The sequence below is a fragment of the Hemiscyllium ocellatum genome, chromosome 39 (assembly GCF_020745735.1).
Source record: "Hemiscyllium ocellatum isolate sHemOce1 chromosome 39, sHemOce1.pat.X.cur, whole genome shotgun sequence".
Classification (NCBI taxonomy): Eukaryota; Metazoa; Chordata; class Chondrichthyes; order Orectolobiformes; family Hemiscylliidae; genus Hemiscyllium; species Hemiscyllium ocellatum.
The window spans coordinates 21,098,623-21,126,407 of NC_083439.1; the positions used below are offsets into that span (position 1 = coordinate 21,098,623).

The 27,785-nt window shown below is 40.0% G+C and overlaps 1 protein-coding gene across 3 annotated transcripts in view; it reads right to left on the bottom strand.

The window, feature by feature from the left end:
* Nucleotides 1-27,785, bottom strand: part of rnf111 (ring finger protein 111) — a 122,380-nt gene that overhangs the window by 58,902 nt on the left and 35,693 nt on the right. For all 3 annotated transcript variants that reach the window (XM_060853041.1, XM_060853040.1, XM_060853042.1), the window contains one exon: nt 21,062-21,963. In XM_060853041.1, the coding sequence (XP_060709024.1) occupies nt 21,062-21,881 (820 nt within the window). In that variant the 5' untranslated portion in view covers nt 21,882-21,963. The remainder of the gene's footprint in view (nt 1-21,061; nt 21,964-27,785) is intronic.

A 27,785-nucleotide genomic window follows, 5' to 3' on the forward strand; every position in this document is an offset into this window, starting at 1 on the left:
CCACATTATACTCCACCTGCTAAGTTTTAACTTGCCCATATCTGAAGATGGTGCATCATCCTCACCACTTGCCTTCCTAATTTTTTATGTCATAAAAGCATGGTGATAATAAGTTGGGATAAGGGAAGTCTAAGTATTAATACATCATGCAAATAATTATTGCCCCAACACCAATCCCTATGGCACCACCAATAGTTATGGGTTGCTATCCTGAAAATGCTCTCCCCATCATCTCAATTTTCTCTTCTATTAGGTAGCCAATCCTCCATCCAGTAAACATACTACTTCCAACACCATCAGCTCTTATCTTACTAAATTGCCTTACGCATTGGACCTTATCAAATGCTTTTTGGAAATCTAAATATTGCGCTTTTTACCTCCTCAAAAGTATTCCAAAAAAACAGTTAGGCATGTTTTCCCATTCAAGTAGCCATGCTGACTATGTTTGATTAGATTTAAGTATTTCTAAATGCTCTATTAATTCCTTTGAAATAAAACATTTTTTCCCCAATTATGGTTAAGCTAACTTAGCTGTTTTTTGTTTTCCTCCATTTTTGCTTAAGTGCCATAATAGCAGTTTACCAATCCTCTGGGACTCTTCTCAAATCCAAGGATTCATAAAAGGTTACTATGTGCATTCATTGCTTCTGTGGCTACTTCCTTCAAAATCCTAGAATGCAACCAAATAGGTCTTGGAGACGTCTTGGTCTACAGCCCTATTAGTTTCCCTTGCATTTTTTCCTCTAGTGATCGTCATTGGATTTATTTCCACCACTCTTTAGCTGATTTAGTATCTTTGCAATGTTATTAGTGTCTTCTGTTATGAAGACCGATACAAGATATTTATTCAACTTTTCCGCCAATTCCTGGTTCCCCATTATTTCTTTGGCCTTGTTGTCTCAGGGGCCTCTGTTGACTTTGGCTTCTCTCTTCTTTTCTATATATTTACAGAACCTCTTACTCTCGGCTTTCATATTACTTGCAAGCTTACCCTCAAACTTTGCTTTCTTCCTCTTGAAGAATGTTTTATTTATTAAGCCTGCCCAATTATAAGTAACTCGTCCAAAATAGCCTGATCCCTAATTGAATCCAGAACATATTCTTCTCGGACGGTGTCCCAAATACACTGAGGTTTTTCTTGTGGTTGGATTTTGCCAAGTTGATGTTCCTATTCTGCAAAAAGATTAAGTCTCCCATGATTAATGGGTTGCTTTTTTTAAACATGCCCTCCTGATTTCTTCTGTTTCCAAAAGAACAGCTTCAATTCGGGAGATCATAGACGACTCCGAACAGTATATCCTTCCCCTTATTTTTCCTTAACTTGACCTATAGTGATTCAATCTCATCTGGTCCTTGATCATTTCTGGTTGATGTAGTCATTCCTTCACATACAAACAAAGCTACCCCATTACACGCCGCTTCCTGTTCACACTTTCAAAAAGTCATGCTCCCCCCCGAATATCTAGTTGCCAGCATTCATCTACTGTAACCATGTCCGTATAATGACTAAGACCATAACCATTACCCTCTATTTGTATCAAGAATTAATTCATTTTGTTCTGAATACTAAGTAAAAAGCCATTCATAAGAGTTAATACTAATTAATACTATTTTCTCCCCCACAGCTGCTTTTTAAACAAAATGCTTGTGCACACTGTTCCATTTTGGGTAGCATTATCAGAGTAGTTGCCTTGCAATGCTGCCATATCCTTTAGCAAGCTGATGTACCTCCCCACCAGAACTCTCCCCTCCACTTAGCACCTGCACAGTTCAATTGAAGCGATCCAACCAGACAGCTCCTGTTTACCCCAAGTAATGGTGCCAGTGCCATGAATTGAAGCTCATTCCTCCTACACAAACTTTTAAGTCATTTGCTTAACTCCTGAATTTGACTTATCCTATGCTAGTTTGCCAGTGGCTGAGGTTGTAATCGGAGATATTTAACTTGGAGGATCTACTTAGCTTCTGTTCACTTTAGCTTCTGTTTCAGCAGAATTTCCTTTTCGGGTCCTAATAATGTTGTCGGTGCCATCATGGAAAGCATCAAATTCCCTCTGCTCCCAGACAAAGTTCCCCTCCTGTCCATAACCACCTGATGAAGAAGCAGCACTCTGAAAGCTAATGCTTCCAATTAAACCTGTTGGACTATAACCTGGTGTTGTGTGATCTTTATCTTTCCATCTTCTTGATTATACTGTTCCTGACCGCTACTGTTTCCTACCCCAATTTAAATGGTTTCCCATGCCACGGTCAGTTCACTCATCATTTCTGCAGCCTCCACTCCCATCCTCACACCTTGCAAGAATCTAGTAATTGCTGTACAATGCAAAAATCAAGGGTCCTTAGGAGCTGCCTCACCTACAATTGCACCCCTTGTCCTTGATCACAGACCAAGTTTGATTTACCTACTTTAAAGGTTGTGACCACTTCCTGGAGCACAGTGTCCTGATGTCGTACAAAGTCTGCCCCTTGGATTCCAAATGCTCAACACGGATCCGAAGTGCTTTGAGCAGCCAACACTTAGTACAGACGTGTACACCATGGATCACCTTAGCAGCAGTATCCACATTCTGAAGCTGGAACACACCACCCTAGATGCCATCTACACTGTATTTTATTTAAATTACTAATTTAATCATTCCAGCATCCCTGCTTTTTACACTAGAAGAATCCTCACTCTGACTTGAGTGCATTAAAAACAAGTTCAATCCCAGACCTAATAAGCTCTTTTTGGAGTCACAGAGGCAAAAACAGAAAACAAGATTAGAGACTTAAGCACAAAGTAAAAACACTTTTACTTCAAAGGCCTGAAATATTCACCAATAATTTACTTAGACAATACCAATCAAACATATCTATCTCTCTCTCTCTCTCTCCTTCCCCCCCCCCCACAGCTGAACTCTTGAGATGCTCCTCTAACACTCTATTACAAGTCACACTCAAATACGGAGTCAAAGTAATTGGCTATTTAAATGTGTGACCAGTCAGGCATAGTTAAGAAGGATCCAGTTTCAGCTATTTCTTAATTAGGCTGTTATTCCAAAGCATCCTCTGCAAATAAATCTGCTCAAAGGGCTCACAACTAAAGAATTTTAAACCGGATATTTTAATTTGTCAGTGACTCTCAAGTAGTTTCCCTAAATTCACGATTTTGATATTTTCTTACACAGCATATTCATACACACAGTCCAAAGCTGAACCGAATTTTTTAGAGCAGAGAAAACTGGGTCAATCAATATAACAGAGACCGAGATGAACAGATTTTTGATTGTGAAGGGAGTCAAAAGTTATGGCGGGATGGTTGGTTGGGTGGGGGGGGGCGTTAGGAAACTCGAGTGAAGACCATAATTAGATCAGTTATGATCTCAACTAATGGGAGAAGAGACTAGATCTTTTTCTCAAGATCTTATGAACCCTTGCAGCCTCATGATGAACAAGATTGCCAGAAAGGTGATCTCTCTGCTGGTTCAATTTTGGAAGGAAGTAATAGTGCTGTCAGAAAAATTCACATTTGTGGGTACATTTTGAAGTGAGATTGACAGAGAATTAATGACCAACATGCAAAAGATCTCATGCCCTATACAATGGCAATTAACAGAACCTCAAGATATTAGACATTCGGACATACTGTGGAACTTGGGACATTACAGTGCTGCAAGCAAATTTCACATTCAATAAATTAGCAAGTAAAATGCTAAATTCAAATAAATACTTTTGGAATATCAATTAGATCAGAAATTTATGTATATGCCAAGTCACTCTCAAGTACAACTACATTTGTAACCTATACATGTTCATCATATTTTGCACAATACTGGATTACAAGATGCTCTGTTATCTCAATCTGCACAAGTTATGTTCATGAAAATGCAAAAACTAGCAGCAGGCTGCTCTGCCATTTCATATGATTACAGCTCACCCCCATTTTGGTCTCAACTCCACTTTCCCACCATTAAAAATTACTAATTAAAAATTTATCTACCCCCTCCTTTGTAGAAGCATCAACTGTTGCTGCTGATGGCTATTTTTCCCCTTCCCCTTTGGGCCAAACGGTAGAATTTGACAGACTACAAAGAGTCAATGTACCTCTGTCATGAGAACTTAATAGCTGGAACTATAAAAAATTCTGGTGGCAATACTGATGAAGGTATAACTATGAAGATTCAATGGATACCAGTAAAATTGCCTAGAAAATCTGTCAAATCTCAGTTAGCTCCACTGCTGAAATGCTGAATGCAGAAATGTTGCAGGGATGCACTGTATCCAGCTAATAATGCAAAGAGATGGTGCACTCTTGCTAAGGGAACAAGTTGAAACACAACGTAGCCAGGCACCAAAATAAAATTCATGAAAAGTCTTCATAGAAAATAAAGATGATGTTTAAAATGGTAATGAACTAAATTATATAGTTCTACTGGAGCAAAGGAAAAACACAGACGTTGCTGAAGAAGCAGTTTCAACCAGAGTAGCTCAAAGGGATGAAGTGGAAGGGTGTGGAGGACACGGGAAAGAAACCCCATGTAATGGTTACAATCCTACTGAATGAAGAAACTACAGCTGGCACAATTACCTGCATTAGAATGGCAAATAGACAATTTTGTTTAACAGCCTTTAATAAGCAAAACGATTTTAATGGAACAAATGTCTTTTCTGAATATTCTCCCTAGAATTTTTAACTTTTGGGAATACAGGTTCAAGGACAACACAAGGCTTTCAGTCTTCACTCAAGTGGTCGTCAACTTTCTAAACTTACATATTAGTAATATTTTTGTAATTGATTATGGAGGGCATAACACAACAGCCAAACTTAAACCAATCTTAAATGCTAACCACAGTGCTCATCGAGAATAACTGCTAGCTTCAGTTCTCCGCATTTACCCATTTACTCCCTAACCTGAACAATTATTATTCAACAACCAACGAGATCAGCAAGCTGAATATTAATTTAGTCAGGGCCTTTCGATCCAAATGGCTTTGTACCAATATACGTGGCATGTTTAAATCACTATGAAACTGAGAACTTACAGTGGACAGATTGAAAAACATTGTGAACCAAACCATACATCACAAAAGGCTGAGGCCACTACAATGTCTAAGCTCCCGAACATTTGTGATAGAGATGAAGAAAACCACTGACATAAAACAACAGAGATCCATATCATACTGGAGATGCACACAGGATTAAGAATTCACAGATTAAGGGAAACACAAGTCAGTCTCAAAATTCATCTCATGCGCTGAGAAGAAAATAGAAGGACAAATAAATTTTTATTTGGGAAGAGGAAGCTGTAGACATTTTTCAAATAATCAATGAAGCACAAAGTTATTATCTGTGTGGAACAAACAGACTGAAGTGGTGAACATCAGCACACACTGAAGAAACGACAAAGCTTCAAACAAGAATGTACTATACAGCCAAGAATGACGTAAAAGTGAATAAGGAGGGAAAAATTAAAATACGAGGGAAAGTTAGTCAGCATTATAAGATCTGATGCAAAATATTTAGATATTAAAGGAGCTACGTGTATTTGCAAAGTCAAGAACTGTTTAGTGATAGTCAACACGGCTTCATGTCTCACTAACCCGCTGAGTTTTTTAAAAAAGTAGTAACCAAGAGGATTGATGAGGACAGGTCGCTGGACGTGATCTATATGGAATCCAGTCAGGTGTTCGACAAGGTTCCTCAAGGTAGACTGATTAGCAAGATTTGATCACATAGAATACAGGGTTAGCCAGTCATTTGAATACAGAAGTGGCTCAAAGGTAGAAGACAGAGTGTGGTGTTGGAGGGTAGCTTTTCAGACTGGAGGCCTGTGATCAGTGGTGTGCCACAAGACTCGCTGCTGGGTCCACTGTATTTCATTATTTATAGGAATGATTTGGATGTGAACATAGGAGGTATGGTTAGTAAGTTTGCGGGTGACACCAAAATTGGTGGTGTAGTGGACAGCGAAGAAGGCTACCCCCGGATACAATGGGTTCTTTATCAGATGGGCTGAGGAGAGGCAGATAGAGCTCAATTTAGATAAATGCGAGGTGCTGCATTTTGGGAAAGCAAATCTTAGCAGCTCTTATACACTTAATGGTAAGTTTCTGGGGAGTACTGCTGAACAAAGAGACCTTGGAGTGCAGTTCCTTGAAAGTGGAATTGCAGGTAGATAGGATAGTGAAGGTGGTGTGTGGTAATGCACTGACTAAAGGAAGGTATGAGTATAGGAGTTGGGAGGTCATGTTGCAGTTATACAGGACATTAGTTAGGCCGCTTTTGGAATACTATGCGCAGTTCTGGTCTCCCTGCTATAGGAAGGAATGTTGTGAACCTTGAAAGGGTTCAGAAAAGATTTACAAGGATATTGCTAGAGTTGGAGGCTTTGAGCTATAGGCAGCAGTTGAATAGGCTTGAGCAACAGAGGCTGAGGAGTGACTTTATACAAGTTTATAAAATCATAGGGGGCATGGATAAGATAAATAGACAAGGTTTTTTTCCCTGGGGTGGGGGAGTCCAAAACTTGAAGGTATAGGTTTAAGGTGAGGGGGAAAAGATTTAAAAGAGATCTAAGGGGCAACCTTTTCACATAGAGGGTGGTGCGTGTGGAATGAGCTATCAGAAGAAATGGTGGAGGGGGATACAGGCCAAATGCTGGCAAAAGGGATTAGATTTATCCAGGATATCTGGTCAGCATGGGCGAGTTGGACCGAAGGTCTGTTTCCATGTTGCACATCTGTATGACCCTATAGGCTAAATTGAATATACTACCGTGTTTGAAAATCAAATGCAGTACTTTATGGTTTAAACATTACAAATAATGAAATAGACCTCTTAGTTAATGAATGCCCTTTATATGACAGAATTAGTAACATTTTAGCAGAGTCTTCTGAAAAGTTACTTTACTTAAAAATATTACTGAACCATCACAACGTATAAGTCCCAGAATTTCACTTCCTTTTACACGAAGAACTGTGTATCAACATGACATTTGAAGTGACTAAGTTTATTCAAGAGTATTGCAATTTTTACGTCATTTTTTACTCCCGTGCCTTAAAATGAAGGCCAACATTTCATTTGTTATTTCAAGTATTTTTTACCTCACGCTTAACTTTTAGTGATTTCTGTACACAAACCCTAAAATCTGCTTGATCTTAAATAGGTCCAAGCTTTGAGCATTAATAAAAACACACTGATCTTTCTTTGTTTCAATACAGATGATTTTACACACACCGATATTAAACCCAAAGAACCAATTTTGGCTCCCACCCACCACTCAACAACTTCTTTCAAAAGTTTAAAAAAAGTCCAAGATTGGAACTAACTATTTTTTCTGTTCCATGCACAAAACACTTGATGAATGTGGAATCTGGAGTGACAAAGTTATGGGAGACAGAGTGGACTAAGCACTCAAACAGGAGCTGAAATGAGCCTGAGGCAATGTGAGTAAAGTCGAGAGAGTTCCAAGACTTGACTTGCAGCATCAATTCTACTTGTATGGTAAAACTGGTTTCAAATAGCTGAACTAATGCAATAGCTAGTGGAAGAGGTATGTGCGGTCACAAAATGAAGTTATGATGTTTGAGAATGAAAAGCCATTAATTCCTCAAGGAAAATTATTGAGTGGCTTCGGTTTGCTATGAAGCAATCTACTTCAATTCAGATGCCGAACTAGCAATTAGTTTAATACTTTTTTTTTGTTGTTTAGCCTAAATTATGATAAGCTATATCAACAGCCAACAACTGCGAAACATTATGTGGAAGCCAGCGATTCTTTGGGGCTCCCAGCTGTTATTCACATAATCAGTATGGTACCCATTTTACTCAGTAATGAGTCACATAACCCATCTGTTAAAATGTGAACAGACCATAGCAACAACAGATCCAGAAGCATCAAGAGAATTTTCTTTGAAGCTTGTAACAGCTGCAGCGTGTGTACAAATAACTGATCTTCTGTAATTTGTACCGAAATTGTTTATATGCCTTTGGCTCTTTCAGACAATTGTAGACTTCATAATGTACCTTAAACCTTATCCGAAACAGAACCTCTTCTCTGATTTGAAATAGTATACTTTGTAGATTGTGGCAAAAACATTAAAATATTCATCCTACAGATACAACAGAAAAGAGAATTTGGTAATTGGATAAAATTAAAGTTTAAAAAGTCAATATTGAGTACATTTCAAGTTGACAAATAAATTACCATTGTATCCAATGCAGCAATTTAAAATCTAGAGCATCATTTTAACTGTATTCTATTTTCCAGCATGATGAGAGGAAGAAATCAAAACTCGAGCCATGAAATTTCTAAAATACACACTTTTAAATTAACCGTTAAGTAATTGGAATTCGATAAATGTCAAATTTACAAATTAGACACACCTGTACAGAAATAACTAGGCAGAAGTGAGGACTGCAGATGCTGGAAACCAGAGTTTAGATTCGCATGGTGCTGGAAAAGCACAGCAGGTTCCTGTTCCTCGGATGCTGCCTGACCTGCTGTGTTTTCCAGCACCACTCTAATCTGCACAGAAATAATATAGCACAGCATGAGACGGCATGGTGGCTCAGTGGTTAGCACTGCTGCCTCACAGCGCGAGGGACCCGGGTTCAATTCCCACTTCGAACAACTGTCTGCGTGGAGTTTGCACATTCTCCCAGTGTCTGTGTGGATTTCTTCTGGGTGCCCCGGTTTCCTCCCAGGTCAGGTGAATTGGCCATGCTAAATTGCCCGTAGTAGGTGCATTAGTCAGGGGTAAATGTAGGGGAATGGGTTTGGATGGGATACTCTTCGGAGGGTCAGTGTGGACTAGTTGGGCTGAAGGTCCTGTTCCCACACTGTATGGAATCTAAACCATGACACTACAACATGGGTTGAACAGTGGAGTAAGTTTTTTTTTGGGGGGTGGGAGGGGAGGGAGGGAGGAAGGGGTGCGGTTCAGAGGTGAATCAAATTCTTTCGTTTTCATGCCACATTAAATTGTCCGGAAATCAATTCATGTAAACGTAAAGAGATGATAAATGATTCCACTATATGCTTACTAATTCATTAATTTATGCTAAAATTATCACAACCCATCAGCTAGTGATTTCACAGGTTAATTATTCACCACTGACAATTAGCATTAAGGTGATAATATAAAATGCAACGTTCTTTAAAAACAATTAGCAATTACTTTACATTTACTACATTTCTTCTCGGTTAAAAATAAGCATCAATTAAGATTGGTTTAACAGTCAGATAAACTGAAGGATCAAATACTCGGTTTCTAATAATTTCAACTTGGTCTACAGGGACCTCCTTCATGCTTTAGGCAAAACACACTTTTAGATGTGACTGATTGCAAACAAACAAAACTAATAACTGTCCATTGGCCAAATGTTTGTCAGGCATGTGATACAATTGACAAATGAATTAGTTCCATACTACAAATCAAAAGACAATTCTTTGTTGCACTTCAATACACATCAAAAGTGTCAAATTGTTTGGGAATAAACCCATGGGAAGCAGCTGTCTTCTAGTACTTCATCTATTGTCCATTTTTCAAAACTATAGAACAGACATCATTGGAATCTGGCAGTTTGATCGCACTGGGCATTAAGGCCAAATCCTATTTTGTCATCCTAATTTTCATTTTAGGAATTAGCAGACATTACCCAGGTGATTCTTCTTACTTGAGATGACTAAACTCAGAATAGGCCAACTCTGAATATGCATCTTCCTGTTCTGTCTAGCTTTCTTTTAAGAAAACGTGTTGTGCTTGGCTGACCTGGTGGATAAATGCAGGACCAACATGGAACTCAGTGCATAATTTTAACTGATGAATTGGTTACCAATTCAGACGTTACAAGAATATATAATAAAAATGAGAAAATGCAGATATAACTTTTACTTAGCTCGACAACATTTTTCCTTGATTATGTCATTACAGACTGGACTATGTAGTAATAGAATTGCTTGATGGACAAAGATTTGTCCCATTTTAACAAGCTTTTCAGTTGTTCTCTTTCCCTACAATTTTTTTTTCAGGCATTTATCCATTTCCCTTGCAAAATGTATGCTTGTGGATGCCCTTCAATATCTTACAGACAGTAATTCCAGATAACAATTGCTCCATGTGCTAAAAAAGGTTTCCTGTAGGTATTTTGATCATTACTTTAAATCATCATCCCCTGGTTACCAAACTTGCAGCCACCAAAAACAGTTCCTCTATTAATTCAACAAAGACTCGTCAAAATTTTGAACAACTCCACCAAACTCATCTTAAAACTTCTCTGCATTCAAGAGAACAATCTTAAATTCTCCATTGTTGCCACTCCATGCAATACCTTATCTCTGGTACCCGCAAGTCTCTTTTGCACCCTCAGATTTTGATAGCTTTTGTGTTGTCCAGATTTGATCATAACACTCCAGCCGAGGCCTGTGTTTATAAATGCTAAGCAGAACTCCTTGTAATCTATGCATTTATTCATAAAGCAAATGTTCCAATGTGTTTTTTAAAATAGCTGTACCCTCTCCTTGGCACCCTCAATGATTTGTGCCCCCACTCTCCAGAAACTCTTGTTAAAATTGTACAATTAGTTTATTTTCTCCTTCTCATGCTCCCTTTAAAATGCATCACTTTACACATCTGCTTTAAATGTCACCTGCCATGTGTCTAACCATTTTATCAGCAACATGCCTTCCTTTAGTCCACCACTAGTATCTGCATTGTTTGCTATATTACCAAGCATTGTATCATCTGCAAATTTCAGTTCTGTCCAGTATAGCAAAGTTGAAGTCATGAACTTTTAAACAAAAGATTAATTGCCTTAATATGAATCCTTGATGAACTTGCCATGTATTTCCCTCCAGTCTGAAAAACAAACCATCACCATGAGGCCCATTCCCTTGCTTTCTGTTTCTTTGGCAATTTCATATACGTGTTGCCGTTGTCACTCACTTCTTCCTATAACAGCCTCATTTCTGCTAGTCCTAAAATCCCCAGAAACATTGCATTCCTTCAGTTATGGTGTCTTGTGCATCTCAACTTCTTTAACACACTAACACTGGCCATGCACCTTTTGGTATCCAAGCTTGAGAGCCCCTTTTCTAAGCCTGTCCTTTTTTAAACCATCCTTTAAAATTCTACTTAAAGTCTCCCTCTTAGATAAGTTTTTGGTTTTTATTTTATTCATTCATGGGATGTGACATCGCTGGCTGGCTAGCATTTTATTGTCGGTCTCTTGTTGCCCTTGAGAAGGTGGTGGTGAGCTGCCTTCTTAAATCACTGCACTCCTCCATGTGCAGTAGGTGGATCATAATGTCCTTAGGAAGGAAAAATTCCAGGTTTTTGATCCAGTGATAGTGAAATAACAGTGACATATTTCCAAGTCAGGATGGTGAGTGGCTGGGGAAGGGTGAATTTTGCATGTTGTGATGTTCCCATGTACTTGCTGCCTTTGTCCTTCTAGATGAAAGTGGTTGTGGGTTTGGAAGGTTGATGAATTTCTGCAGTGCATCTTGCAAATAATGCATACAGTGCTAGAGTCAGTGGCTGTTTATGGATGTGGTGCCAATCAAACAGGTTGCTTTTTCCTGGATGGTGTAAAGTGGCACTCGCCCAGACAAGTAGGAAATATTCCATCATACTCCTGACTTATGCCTTGTAGATGGCGTACAGACTTTGAGGAATCAGGTGAATTACTTGCCTAACAAGGTTACTTAACATAACATCTCGTACATGTCTTGTTGGCAATTTATCTTTAATTATCCTCCTGTTAAAAAAAACCTGATGTTTTACTTTATTTCTGGCACTATATGAACGCAGGTTATTGATTAATACAAAATTTGAAACTCACACAAAACCATTCCAGTTTCAAGATAAATCATTAAAAGTGAATAGCTGAAAAGTGCACAGGTGCTTCTCTAAAATTAAATGGACTACTTCAAAATGCTAGATTTGTTAACTATAAATGTACTTGCAAACTACTCCACTCATGGCATGTGCATTTTTAAGATGCTCAAGGTCAATTTTCCTGTTCGTAAATAATCAAAAAATGCACTTGACTTTTGACAGAAAACACTCAGATATGTTGTTTTACACAGAGAACAGAAAAATATTTATAAATCAATCTTTTGTGACAGAGTTGTTACAGAACTTTGAGGAGATAAATGTGCAGCTGATTAAATGCACAGCTTGGAATGATATTGAGAAACAGACATCAGAAACACATCTGATCCTGACTCAGATCAGTTATCGAATATTAGTCATTGACACGTATAATTGGTTCAGTGATCGTGGGCTTAGGAAAAGAAAACTAAATTTGCCAAAGTCTGCTAGTTACCATAAGACACTGTGGAAATGTTCACATTTGTGTTCGGTGAGGGCTAGCTGAGTTATGATGCTGACAGACACATTTCAGGCTCACAGAAGCATGGTCACTCAGGTCAGGCACCAAAAAAGCAGATAACGTTCATGGGACTTAGCATGATTTGTTGTGTTTAGGAGAGAAAAAACTTGGAATGTCAAATTCAAATCTTTAGTTTCAAGGACAGATTTTGTTTGACTAGTTCCTAGCTTGTACCTGTAGGATTTAAGCAGCACCAACAGCAAGCAACAAAGTCAGTTGCAGTTCAGATCATGCCATTCAGATGACTGAACAGGGAGACCAAGAGGTGAGGGTGTCTCAAGGGGAAGGCAGTTATACATGAATTCTGCCCCAACAGGAATAAAACCTCAACAGTATGGATTCTGATCAAGGTCTGTAAGCTATCAACACATTCAGGTTTTTATTGGGTATACTTTTTAATTGTGCAAGAAAAGACCTAGATTTATGGCAGTTCTGTATTTACATTGAAGTGACTGCTGAAGAGAGTACAAATTATTGTGGTACTAAAATTAATTACATGAAAATGTGAATACATTTTATCAATGTCAACCTGTTCCTGACAGAAACAATGACTATATAATCCTGTATTAGTGGACGGCACGGTGGCACAGTGGTTAGCACTGCTGTCTCACAGCGCCTGAGACCCGGGTTCAATTCCCGACTCAGGCGACTGACTGTGTGGAGTTTGCACGTTCTCCCCGTGTCTGCGTGGGTTTCCTCCGGGTGCTCCGGTTTCCTCCCACAGTCAAAGATGTGCGGGTCAGGTGAATTGACCATGCTAGGTAAGGGGTAAGTGTAGGGGTATGGGTGGGTTGCGCTTCGGCGGGTCGGTGTGGACTTGTTGGGCTGAAAGGCCTGTTTCCACACTGTAAGTAACCTAATATAATCATGTGCAACTACTGATTGGTTTCGAACATACGCAATTAAAGATACTGTTACCTTTCGTATCAAAAAGGAATTAATAGGGAACTTTGTCACTCAGTGAATAGTGACCACGCAAAATAAACTAGCACAGTACCATCAGAAAGACACTGCTACATGACTAACACCACATTTTTCCATTACCGAGACTGATTATTCCCATGAAAATACCAGTCCTCACATCTACGTCAACCTCACTGCTGCTGCAACACTCATTCACACTTTAGACTTTTCAATCAGAGTTTAAAACATCATTCTTCTTGGACTCTGACCTCAATACCCTCTTGAAAATTCCAACCTGCCCAAATCTCATCTGTCAGCATCCTGTCCAAAAGCATGCCCTCTTAGCCAACCATCCCAGCACTGACAGGCCTATAAATGCCCAGTAAACCACTGAAATTGAAATCTCTATTCCCCAAATTATCGAGGTCTCAAACTCACTCAGTTTTATCAGCTGCATATTACTCATTTTACATAGCCTCATTCACAATAGGTGGCAGAGCCTTCACCCATTTGACCAAATGAACGGCCTCCTCATCTTTGCATTTCTTTCCATAGCTTTAAACACATCTTTCAAGTTTATCCCATCAAACCTCATGCATGGTTTATTCTACAATTCATTCAAGCTGTGCTCCCCTTGTAGTGTGCTTCCAATTAAACCTGTTGAACTATAATCTGATGTTGTGAGATTTTTAACTTTGTTTTCCCCTTTTGTAATGTAGATTGGAGCACTTTCAACAAAGCAAGTGCACATCGCTGTTTTTATAGTTACTATTCATATACATATGGTGATACACAAAATGTAAATTTTTGGTTCATGCTTTACTCATATCATTTAATCTCTGTATACTCCTACCACCACAAAGGTGGTTGTCTTTGCCTGTGCAATTCCACAAACAAAAGGAGGAACAGACGTTCACATATGACCCCACTCCTCTCAGATTAAACCTACCAGGATTGTTGATTGCAAAACACAATTCGTGCACTTTAACATTCTCATCTGTTTGTGTAACTAACGGACATTGGTCTTGCACTGCCTTGCACTTGCATAGACAAATGAAACAGTTCCAAAATTTGTCTCCAGGTTCAATGACACAATTTACAATAAAATGCCAGAAATTTTAATATTCTGCTTCAGAGTCAAGTCAGGACTAGATTTACACTTGAGTAACAATAATTCACAACCATATTTACAGTGGAGGACAAATTGTTTCTCAGACAGCATCTTGCATGTCCATTACCACTGAGAAGAACATGGAGCAGCAGGCAAATGGAAATACCATCAACTGCAAGCTCTTTTCATTATTATTATCCTCAAATAGTCTCCCCAAGAGCTCCAGGGAGTACTTCGACTAAATAGTCGACAGCTTCAAGATGGCAGCTGATCACCACGTTCTCAAGGGCTATTTAGGTTTAATAATGCCTTGTGCTGGACAGTATCGTCAATGAATAAAATGTCCATGGTTCTTCACAATGGCATTATTAAATAAAATATGACACTATATCGTATAAGGAAATATTAGAAAAAAAGAGAGGACTGCAGATGCTGGAGATCAGAGTCAAAAAGTGTGGTGTGGGAAAAGCACAGCCGTTCAGGCAGCATCCGAGAAGCAGGAGAGTCGACATTCAAGCATAAGCTCTCCTGTTCCTTGGATGCTGCCTGACCAGCTGTGCTTTTCCAGAACCACACTTTCTGACTGAGGAGATATTAGATCAGGTGGCCAAAAGCTTGGTCACAGAGGTAGACTTTCATTAATTTCTTAAGAAACAAGCATGATAGAGAGACAAAGGGAGAAAATGCCAGAGATCAGGGCTTAAGCAAATGAAGATGAAAAAAGGTGAAGAAATTAGGGATGTTTTAAGAAGCCATGATTTGAGGAGTGCAGATGTCTCTCAAGTGTTCCCTGCACTCAGCATCACGATAAAGCCAGTCAGAGCAACAATGGGAGCAAAGTTGAGAGAACCTGGCAGTGAACTGTTGTAGCACAGCTTCCCCATAAAATCATGATGCCAAGGTTTCGGCTGAGCTCAGTGGGAGCAGCAGCTGGAGCAGAGCGATCCTTCACTAAATTCAGAGGCAAAGCTCCTGAGATGACATGATGATTCAGAAAGTGACGTGGGCCTAAACGATGATGAATGGGTGAGTAAGGTTGTGCAAGCATGTATTCTATTTTTATGACTTTAGTATACAAGGCTCTTAGGAGAAAGTGAGGACTGCAGATACTGGAGATCAGAGCTGAAAATGTGTTGCTGGAAAGGCGCAACAGGTCAGGCAGCATCCAAGGAGCAGGAGAATCAACGTTTCGGGCATGAGCCTCTCTCTCCTCATTCCTGAAGGGCTCATGCCCGAAACGTCAATTCTCCTGCTTGTTGGTTGCTGCCTGACCTGTTGCGCCTTTCCAGCAACACAGTTTCAGCTTTACAAGGCCTTTAATTTTGGGTTTGCAAACGCAATAGGGCAGAAGCCCAGAGAAGAAGAACCCTTGAGTAATTAATATAATTTGATTTTGAGGGCAATCCAAGCATTTAATTTAAAGGACTAAGTCATAAAAGACGCACACATGGTCATGGTGTGTTGTTCCTCCTCCTCTCTGTGGGAAGTCAGGCACAGTTCCAGTGCTCAGGACCACAACATGTGTAAAAGGTGTTTCCAAATGCAGCTCCTGAAAGTCAGAGCTTCAGAACTGGAGTGGCAGCTGAGGACACTGTGGAGCATCCAAGAGGTGAGAACATTGTGGATAGCATGTACAAAAGGTGATCACTACACAGGCTAAGACTGCACAAGCAGGGAGGGAATGGATGGTCATACTTTACAGACAAGGGGATAGGCAGGTGGTGTAGGAGTCCCATTTGGCCATTACCTTGCAAAACAGATTCACCATTTTGAGTGTGTGTGTGTTTGTGTGTGAGAGAGAGTGAGTGTGCGTGAGAGAAAGTGACAGTGTGTGTGAAAGAGAGCGCGCATGCAAGTGTGTGAATGTGTGAGAGAGAGCGCGCATGAGACAGCGCGCGAGAGTATGAGAGAGCACGCCAGAGAGAGAGAGTGTGTGTGCAAGCACGAGAGAGAGTATGAGAGCGCGCGCGCGAGAGAGAGAGAGTGAAAGCGCGAGAGAGTGAAAGCGCGAGAGAGTGCAAGCGTGTGAGAGAGAGAGAGAGAGAGAGAGAGAGTGTGTGAGTGTGTGTGTGTGTGTGTTGAGAAGGAGAAAGCCTCTCAGAGCAAGGCAGCAAAATCCAAATTCGTTGTCTCATGGTTGGCTCTGATCGACAGGAGAGGTGGAATAAGTGTGGGATGATATAGTAGTAGGGGATTCAACTGTAAAGGGAACAGAAAGACATTTCCATGGCAGTGAATGAGACTCTCAGATGATAGGAGGGTAACTGGACTTGAAACATTAATTCTACTGTCTCCACAGACATTGCCAGACCTTCTGAGTTTCTCCAGGAATTTCTGATTTTGGTCGAAGTTGGTATGCTGTCTCCCACGTGCTTGGGTCAAGGATGTCTCACAGCAGCCACAGGGCTTTTGGAGTGAGAAGGTGAACAACAGTGATACATATCTGTGCCACTAACATAGGACTTTCTCGCTTTTTTTAACCGAAGAGCAGAACATATACAAAGAAGGTGCAGAAAAAGATCAAGACGAATATACAAGAGGTCCACTCATAAGTCTGATGACAATAGGGAAGAAGCTAGGGAAGAGGGTAGAAATCGAGTATAATCTGGAAAGGTGGATAATATGGATATTACCAGTTTTGGAGTGAAGTGGAAAGGGAGGTGATGTCACAGAGGTAGTCATGCTGGATGTGTGCTCCAGATGCAAAAACTAATGGTCACATGAAATGGGCCAAGGTTAGGCCACAAGGGATCCAAGGAGAGCTAATCAACTGGATACAAAATTGGCTTGATGGGAGGAGACAAAGGGTGGTGGTAGAACGTTGCTATTCAGACTGCAGGACTGTGACCAATGGCATGCCACCAGGATTGGGTCCACTGTTGTTTGTCATTTATACAAACAATTTGAATTAGAATATAGGAGGCATGGTTAGTAACTTTGTGAGTGACACCAAAATTGAGACAACACTGGGTTATAGTTCAACAGGTTTAACTGGAAGCACTAGGTGCTCTTTTATCAGGTGGTTGTGGAGGACACAATTGTAAGACACAGATTTTATAGCAAAATTTACAATGTGATGTAACTGAAATTATGCATTGAAAAATACCTTGATTGTTTGTTAAGTCTCTCATCTGTTCGAATGACCATGTTAATTTCACTTCTTTCATATGTAAATAACAAAACATTTTTTAACATTGACACTCTCAGGTTAACTTTAACAACTGATGTCAGCCCAGATAATGTGTTGAAGGTGTTAGGCCCCTGTGTGCTGCTGTCTGTGCCATAATGTTTAGACTGATTCTAATCTAAAAAATTAATTAGCAGAATCTTACATGGTTTCATGCAGTTTTTCAGCAAAGTACAATGTAACTCTGCAAGTACAAATTCACCCCACAAACTTACATGTGCATGTGTGCAGGTGAAGAATGTTATCCAAGAGTACGATGGGATCGCAATCAACTGGGCCAGTGGACAAAAGAATTACAGGTGAATTTTAATTTGGATAAGATTATGGGGCAGCACTTTGGGAAGACAAACTAGGGCAGGACTTATACAGTTAATCGTAGGGCTCTGGCCCATGTTGCCGAACAGAGAGATCAAGGGATGGAGGTGCAGAGTTCCTTGGAAGTGACATCACAGATAGACAGGGTGGTGAAGGCGGCATTTGGCATGCTTGCTTTCAATGAGTCATAGCAGTGAGTACAGGAGTTGAGACATCAAGCTATTGCGAGGACTCAGGGCACCTGAGTATTCGCAGACTGAGGATGGACTTTGTGGTTTTGGTTTTCCAGCAGCAAAGTCTCATGGCGGAGGTGGAGAAGAGATCTGGGCATTTCCGTTGTCTTTTGGTGGTTTCTTTTATTTCTGCTCCTGTTTTTAATCATGTATTTTGCGTACTAAGATGGCACTGGAGAATCTCGACTTTATATACGATTCACTATACTCCGATATTTCTGTTCTCAAGTATATGTGACAAAATGTAAATCTGTTACCAGAGTAGAGGACTCCAAAACCAGAGGACATTAATGTGAGAGGAGAAAGATTTAAAACTGGGGGGCAACTTTTTCACACTGAGGGTGCTGTGCATAGAATGAGCTCCCAGATGAAGTGGTAGAGGTGAGCACAATTACAACATTTAAAATGCATCTGGCAAATGGGACTAGTTCAGTTTGGTAACCTGGCCAGCATGGACGGGTTGGGCCGAAGGGTCTGTTTGCATCCTGTATGACTCTATATGGCATTCAGAAAGCAAGTTTAAAAAGTAGGACCTCAAAAGGTAGTGATCTCAGCATTGTTACCTGTACCACATGCTAGTCAGAGGAGAATCTATATTTGAAGCGAAATAAAGGGAAACTATAATTCTATGAGGCATGAGCTGACTAAGACAAATTGGAGAACATGAAAGGGGTGACAATAGATAGTCAAATGGAAAATATTTAAAATGTACATGGAAGAACTGCAACAATTGTTCAATCCTGTGCGGCACAAAAATAAAATGGGCAAGGTGGCCTGACCATGGATATCAAATGAAAGGAGGGATAGTATCAGGTCCAAGGAAGAAATATACAAAGCAGCAAAAAAAAAGCACATTTGAGGATTGGGAGTGGTCTACATTTCAGCAAAGGAGAAGGGAATTGATTAAGAGGGGAAATAGAGGGTGAGCAAGCTTTCAGGCAATGTACAAACTGATTACAAAAGGATCAGTGAAGACAAATGTAGGTTTTCAGAGTCAGAAATAAGGAAAGTTAAAGTGGGGAATGAAAAGATAGCAGATCAATTAAACCGATATTTTTGTTCTGTCCTTATAAAGGAGGACACAAATAACACCACAAAAATGTTGGTGATCACAGGGTAGAGTGGCTAGGGGGAACTGAAGAAAATTAGTTGTCACAGTGAAATGGTGTTGAGGAAATTGATGAGATTAACTGACGGCCAAATCACCAGGGTATAATAATCTGCATCCCAGAGTATTTAATGAAGTGGTCAAAAATGAGGACAGCAGATGCTGCCTGACCTGTTGTGCTTTTCCAGCACCGCACTCTTGATATTTAATGAAGTGGTCCTAGAAATAGTGGAAGCATTGGTAGTCATCCTTCAAGTTACTTAATGGAACAGTTCTTAATTATGACAAGGTTCCTGATGTAACCCCACTATTTTAAAAAAGGAGGTACAGAGAAAACAGGGTTCAATCAATTAGCCTGACATTGGTACTGGTGAAAATGCTAGTGTCCATAATAAATCATTTAATGGCATAGCACTTGGAAAACAATCACAGTATCAGATGAATTCAAGATGGATTTACGATATGGAAATTATGCTTGCTGAATCTACTGGAATTTTGAGAGGATCCAACTCATAGGTTGATTAATGCAAGCCAGTGGATGTGGTTTACTTGGACGTTCAGAAGGGTTTTGATAAGGTGCCACATAAGAGATAAGTATGTAAAGTTAAAGTGCATAGAGATTGGGAGTAGTGTACTGACATGGATAAAAGAATTGGCTAGTGGACATGAAACAAATAGTAGGAACAACTGAGTCTTTTTAAGAGTGGCAGCAAGTGACTCGTGGGGACTGCAGGGATCAGTGCTTGGACCCCAGCTATTCACTATGTATATATTAGTGATTTAGCTGAAGGACATAAATTTGCAGATGTCACAAAGACATTTGAAAAGAACGATGTGAAATTGAGGTGTGGCTTGCTTAACAATCAAGGTAGGTCTGTAAGCACAGAGGCAACTGGACAATAGGATTTAATAAAAACAGGCAGAATATTCAATTAGCTCAATTTTATGGAGGCTACAATGTGGAAGTCAAGGTACGAGAGAAGTGGAATAGTCAAGTCTCAAGGTAACAATTCACGACTGATAGTTTCAGCGTAAATGAGCTGAGACAGGGCGATATTGGTGATGCTGTGGATTGGGAATATTTTATTGGTGTAAAAAATGAGGTCTGCAGATGCTGGAGATCACAGCTGAAAATGTGTTGCTGGTCAAAGCACAGCAGGCCAGGCAGCATCTCAGGAATAGAGAATTCGACGTTTCGAGCATAAGCCCTTCATCAGGAATTTTATTGGTGGCAACTTTAAAAAGTCAGAAGCTCATCTCAGTGCCAAATCACCTCGAGGCAGGGCAAGGTTATGAATCATAATTCCTGACCAAGGTACTGATACCCACATCCATGAAGGAACATAAACATTTTTACTGATGAAACCTGGTGGCAGTCACTGTGTCTGAGATAGCAATCAAAAGATAGCAATCTTGGTAACTCAAATGGTCGTTTACAGCTTTTAGTTGGCTTGTGAAGTGGTGAGGCTGGAGTACCAGTGTGCTCCCCTGTCAGTGTCTAAGCACAATTATTGTTCAACTTCAAACAGGCTGACCAATTTTAACAGTGGAGTGACAACACAGAGGGCTGAACATTGAAAAATACAATGCTGGGGAGATTATGAGCAGCTAATTGAAGAAAACATTGTAAACAAACAAAACTTAGCTACCTTTGAAGTAGAGAGTGATTACCTATTTTGGGCATGTGGTTGCATAGCTGATTTTAAGTAACCAGAGCAGTTTGCAACCTGTTATGTACAAAAGTTCTTCAGTTTTTAAATAGTGCGCAACCACATGCCCATTACGCTTCAAGTGTGCAAAAAAAACTTGACAGGAAAAGTATTACCTGAGGCAACTGTTGTACTATTTTGGTGGCTTTCATTCCTCGACACATACAAATCCTCATCTTCAGTTGAAGAGCTGGAGGAGGATTCACTGCTAAGGTCATTATCACCTGAACTGCTAGAACTTTGCAACAAGGCGTATTTCCTGCGAGCAATCACTTCCCTTTTCTTTCTCTGTAATAAAATCCGTTCCTTCTGCTTTTGAGTCCGTTGAGAAGGATTGGGTTTTGTGAATTTCTTTCTCTGTTGAGACCTTCGTAGACTGCTGTTCGGGAGACAAGGTCGCTTGATTAAGATCCCTGATATAGATTCCTGCTCAGACCGAGGCCACTTGTGCATTTTTGAATGAACTGTTCTACTTGTGCTACTCAATACTGCCTGGGAATGTCTGCCTGGAATCTCCTCTTCTTCTGAAGTCACTGTGTCAGAGTCACCAAAATGTAGACTCGAAGAAGGCGATGAAACACAGTCACTAAACGAAGAGTCATCTGCATGGTCTGGCGGGCGTACACTCGGCCTCAGACTAACATTACCCTGGCGATCTTTGAAATCAGAGTTTTGAGTTTCTGAGGGACCAGCCTGCTGGCTCTTACGCTTTTTTCTGACAACAATCATTTTCTCCTGTTCTAGTCTGTTTCCATTCATGTCCTTTATCCGCTTTCCAGAATCACAAATATGAGAGTATTCATTTTCAACTTTCCTTGCAATCATTTCAACGTCTGTACTAAAACTTTTTGTTGCCAAAATTGGCTCAGGGTTCAACAATGCCCCCTTTGAACTCTCCTGTCTTTTGGGTGCATCAGGTGTTACCTCAGTCTTCATACCCAGGTTGAATATCTTCTTGAGAAGAATTACATCCAGAAGTCCGTTAAGGGACTGGGTGAAATTGAACTTGTATTAAGGTCTGAAAAACATGGGACATAAAGCAAAAGTTAGCCACATCTTACATAGATATGCAAATGGCATTATAATTAGATGACTTACTTGTCATAAAAGTTGCACGGAATTATTACCAATGGCAGATAGTATGATCTCAGGTTCTGGCACTCTCTCAAGTCCATCATCCTTCTTAAAAGTAAACCCTTACCCCCTAAAACCTGCCTGTTTTTCTCCCAGATCCTTCAACATGTTATCATGTTCCAAATGAATGTTCCTTATTCCTTCACTGAATATGCATATTGCTAGTAAGCCCAACATTTATTGTGTTCAACTTCAATTGCTTTTGAATAGAGTGGTTTGTGAGGTCATTCCAGACGACAGTTAAGAACAGTTAAGGTGCCTTCAAAACATCAATTTTTGGATCCCACTTGATACTCCGCACTTTGGTGACATCTAAAAATGCAACAGTGCTTTGCACACATACTATGACAACACTCAATTCTACTTCACTGCCACTGTTATATTGGTCCACACCATAAATCCCATTTCCTCATCAGTGTTCCTTCTCTCTCTACGGCAAAGACTGAACCAAATTGTTTGCAACTTTGGGGTCATATATAGCCCCAGATAAGCATCCAAGGACATAAACATGCAGCCATCAAGAATGTCTACTTCTAACTCAGTAACTTTGCTTTCTCCAACCCTGCTTCAGTTCTTTTGCAGCTGATGGCGTCATGTTTGCCTTTGCTACCACCAGACTGAACTATTCAAATGCACTTTACGCTGGACTCCCACATGCTATCTTCCATAATCTGGAGGTCAGCCAAAATCCAACTTTGCATATCTTAGTTCACATCAAATGTCATTCGCTCATCACCTCTGTGAGCCCTAATAAACATAAGCATCCAGTTCAACAATACCTCAATCTGAAAATTCTCACAGCATTTGCAAATCCTTCCTTGGTTCAGCTTCTTCCAGTTTTTGTAATCATCTCCAACTCGACAAAAGATCTGTGGTCCTCTAATTTGGCCTATTGAACTATACAGTTCTAATACTTGACCTCTGATCACAATGCCTCGAGATGCGAAGGCCCTAATCTCTGGCAATTCCTCCTATCTCTCTCAGTCTCTCAACTCCACATTTTTTCTTGAGACAACCCTTAAAACTTAAGCTCTTGGGGCAAAATGTTAACCATCTAACTGAAGATTCCCTCTTATACAGTCATAGAGGCAGAGAGATGTACAGCACAGAAACAGACCCTTGGGTCCAACCCATCCATGCCGACCAGATATCCCAACCCAATTCAGTCCCACCTGCCAGCACTCGGCCCATATCCCTCCAAACCCTTCCTATTCAAATACTGATCCAATTGCCTCTTAAATGTTGCAATTGTACCAGCCTCCACCACTTCCTCTGGCAGCTCATTCCATACACGTACCACCTTCTGTGTGAAAAAGTTACCCCTTAGGTCTCTTTTATGTCTTTTCCCCCCCCCTCATCCTAAACCTATGCCCTCTAGTTCTGGACTTCCTGACACCAGGGAAAAGACTTTCTCTATTTATCCTATCCATGCCCCTCAATTTTGTAAACCTCTATAAGGTCACCCTTCAGCCTCTGACGCTCCAGGGAAAATAGCCCCTCCCTGTTCAGCCTCTCCCTATAGTTCAAATCCTCCAACGCTGGCAACATCCTTGTAAATCTTTTCTGAACCCTTTCAAGTTTCACAACATCTTTCCGATAGGAAGGAGACCAGAATTGCACGCAATATTCCAACAGTGGCCTAACCAATGTCATGTACAGCAGCAACATGGCCTCCCAACTCCTGTACTCAATACTCTGACCAATAAAAGAAAGCATACCAAATGCCTTCTTCACTATTTTATCTACCTGCGACTCCACTTTCAAGGAGTGATTCACTATCACATTTTGTTTCAATGTTTCTAAGAATTGTTGAGATATTTTGTGTCATAGACTATGTTAAAACAGGTTGCTATTTTTGTTGAGGTGATGATCTTCACAACACAAGAAGGATACAGAAGAACAAGGGCAACACAACAACCAAAAGAATCAAACCATCAAAATGGCTAAGGGGCTAACCTAATACCTCTGCTTGTAAAAAATCTAAAATGAGACGATCACAAATATAAAGCAGTTATCATGCAACCCAACAAGGAATATAGGAGAAACACCTTCACTTGGAGAATGGTTTGAATTGATTGCAAGTTCCATTCTAATAATTTTGCAGAATAGCATAAATGCATTCCAGAAGGTGAGAGAAATGAGAGAGAGGAAGGAATAGAAGAACATGCTAATAAGGTTAGACGAGTCAAAGTGGGTTGAAGTTCTTTTGAAACATGAGCATAAACCAAATAGTCTGGAGGTTTTATTAAAATCAAATCTTTGTACTCTATTAATAGCAATGGAAAATGTCTATTCAACAAGATGGTTTAAATAGGTAACAATGTATTTGAGCCGAAAGGTCAAAGGTTCAAGCCCCACAACAGGACAGTATAGTACTGAACTAATATTTGGTTGGGGCTGCTGTGTCATGCTTGAGATGAGGAAGGCGAACATAAACACTTTACAGCATTACTAAGAGCGAGAGAGGAATACCTCTGGTCAACATTTATAACTCAACCAACAACACTAAACAATTATATTGCTATTTGTCTCACTTCTGATTTTGGAATTAAAGCTTGTGCACAGTCTTTTCGACTCCAATTAGATTACCAAAAGAGATTGATGATTGGCTGGCTCTTTCTAAATTATATAATGATTTAATCTAGACTTTGTTACTTCCTTGGATTCATCATCTATCGCTAAAATTCCAAAATAAAAACTTTGATTGTAAAAACACGTATTAAAGTCCTACTCTTCAAGTACAGGAAACAAACAGTATTTTCATTGTACCAACATAAATATCCAACAGATTAACTTCTGAAGTAACCTCGATATATTTTCAACCTTGCAGCTTCCAAGCTCAATCTCGGAGATCGATCAACTCATATCATTCTCTCTAATCTGAAACACTTCAAACTTTTATCTGGCCTGACAGTTTGTCTCAGTATTTTTTCAAAATTATCTGCTTTTTATCCATTTGTCTCAGCTTGGTTCTCAGCAGCTAAGAGGAAACATGTTGCTGTAGGGACAGACTGTAATGTGCAGTAAATACTCCAGACAGAAATCCTAATTTATACCTCATTTGTTTCTGTGATATCAAAATATAAACAAATAACGCCAAAGTAAAAATAAGTTTTACGATAATCATGAAATGAACATGCGGCATATAATGAAAAGCAACTGTTATTCACCAAGGATTTGTCTCAGATTGTTGTGCTAGTGGCAACAATGGAGCCTGTAGATATTAATTTCAAAGCTGGTACAAATATTAAATTGAATTTATTGTCACGTGTACTGAGGCACAGTGAAAAGCTTCGTCTTCTGAGCAAACGGGCAGATCACAGAGTTAAATAGCATAGATAAGTAAATAATAGGTAAACAGCGGCAAAAAACAAAAACACAGGTACAGGCAAATGTTAAGAGTTTGTGAGTCCATTCAGTATTCTAACAACAATCGGGAAGAAACTGCTTCGAAACCAGCTGTGTTTTTTTTACCTTCTCCCTGACGGTAGAGATTGTAGAAAAGCATTGCCGGGGTGGGATGGATCTTTGAGAATGCTGGCAGCCTTTGCTTGAAAGCAGGCCTGGGAGATGGATTCTATCAATGGGAGGTTGGCCTTTGTGATAGTCCCGGCCGAGTTCACCACTCTCTGGAACAGTCTCCGATCTTGAATGGTACAGTTGCCATACCAGGTCGTGATACACCCAGACAGAATGCTCTCGATGGCACACCTACAACAGCTGTTGAGAATATTCGCCATCATGCCAGATTTCCAACAGCTGCCCGAGAAAGAGACATTGTTGGGCCTTTGTAACCAGTGCATTCACATGAAGAGTCCAAAAAAGCTTGTTGTTGATGGCCACTCCCAGGAGCTTGACACTCTCCACTCGTGCCACCTCTGTGCTGTTAATATATAGGGAGTCATGAGTAACATCCCTCTGAAAGTCAATAATGAGTTCCTCGGGTTTGCCATTACACTTTTTCTGCGGTGTATCATTGCTCACATGTTAACACTATCTCATAAGTTGTATTTGATCCAAAAATATACCTTTTTACAAAATAAAAACTGGTCAATGTATTGGAAGCACAGAAATTTTATTGCACTTCCTCAGACCCTTTTTTTTACATTTTCTTTCACAAAACTTCAACTTCTGCTCAGTTATCAAAAAGATGTACATGTAGATACAATAAATATCTACTCTTCTGCAACTATCATGAACAGATTTGGTTAACTAAGTGACTTTACTGGTCTTAACATTTTTGCTTTCAAATTTGCCTCAAAGAGCAGAGGAACTTAACGCAATTTTGTGCTATGCTGTCAAATTCAAAAAGATACAAGTAGTTGGACTAATTTTAAACCAAAAGGTTGTGAGCATAAAATTTAAATCAAACATTCAATGCTGTGCTGAGAAAGTGCTGCAGTGATGAAGATGGTGCTTTTCAAAATGGAATATTAAACTGAAGCTAATGCATTCACTCAGAGTTAAAGATACACAGCACAGAAACAGACCTTTCGGTACGACTCGTCCACGATGACCTGATATCCTAAATTAATCTTGTCATATTTGCCAGCATTTGAGCCATGTCTCTCTAAACCCTTCCTACTCATGTACCCATCCAGATGCTTTTAAATGTTGATTGTACCCACCTCAACCACATCCTCTGGAAGCTCGTTCCATGTATGCATCACCCTCAGTTGCCTTTAAAATCCTTCCCCCCACCTTACCTGAAACCTATGCTGTCTGGATAGTTTTGTAACTCCCTGCCTGAAGGAAAACACCTATTTTCCCTATCCATGCCCTTCATGATTGTATAAACCTCAACAACATCATTCCTCAGCCTACAATACTCCATGAAAAATTGCCTCAGCCTATTCAGTCTCTCCCTGTAGCTCAAATCCTCCAACCCTCGCAGCACCCTTGTAAATGTTTTCTGAACCCTTTCAAGTTGTAAAACTTCTTTCCTATAGCAGGGAGACCAGAACTGAAAGCAGTATTCCAAAAGGAGCCAACAAAATGTTCTGTAAAGCCACAACAGGACATCCCAACTCCTATACTCAATGCACACATAAGCAAGCATACCAAATCCTTTTTCAACTACCCTCTCTCCCTGGGACTCAACTTTCAAGGAACTCTGAATCTGGACTCCAAGGTCTCTGTGTGGCAATGTTCCCTAGGACACTTGCCATTAAGTGTACAAGGCCTGCCCCGAGTTGCCTTACCAAAATGCAACAAATTAAACTCCATCTGCCACTCCTTGACCCATCCGATCAAGATCCTTTTGTACTGTGAAGTAACCTTCTTTGCTGCCCACTAGACCACCAATTTGGTGTCATCTGCAAACTTACAAACCATATCTCCGATATTCACATCCAAATTATTGATATAAATATCAAATATCAAAAACATCAAATATTGGATCGAGCACCAATCGTTGCAGTACACCCCTTGTCATGGGCCTCCAGTCTGAAAAGGAATCCCTTACCACACCATGTTATCTTCACGTCAATTTTGAATCCAAACGGCTAGCTCTTAACAGTATTTCATGTGATCTAATTTTTCTAACCAGTCTATCATGCAGAACCTTGTTGACTGCCTTGCTGAAGTCCATATAGACAACGTTCACTATTCTGCTTTCATCAATTCTGGATTCATTGTTGGTTTGTTCGCCAAGCCGCTAGGTTTGTTGGCAGATATTTCATCCCCTTTCTAGGTGACATCATCAGT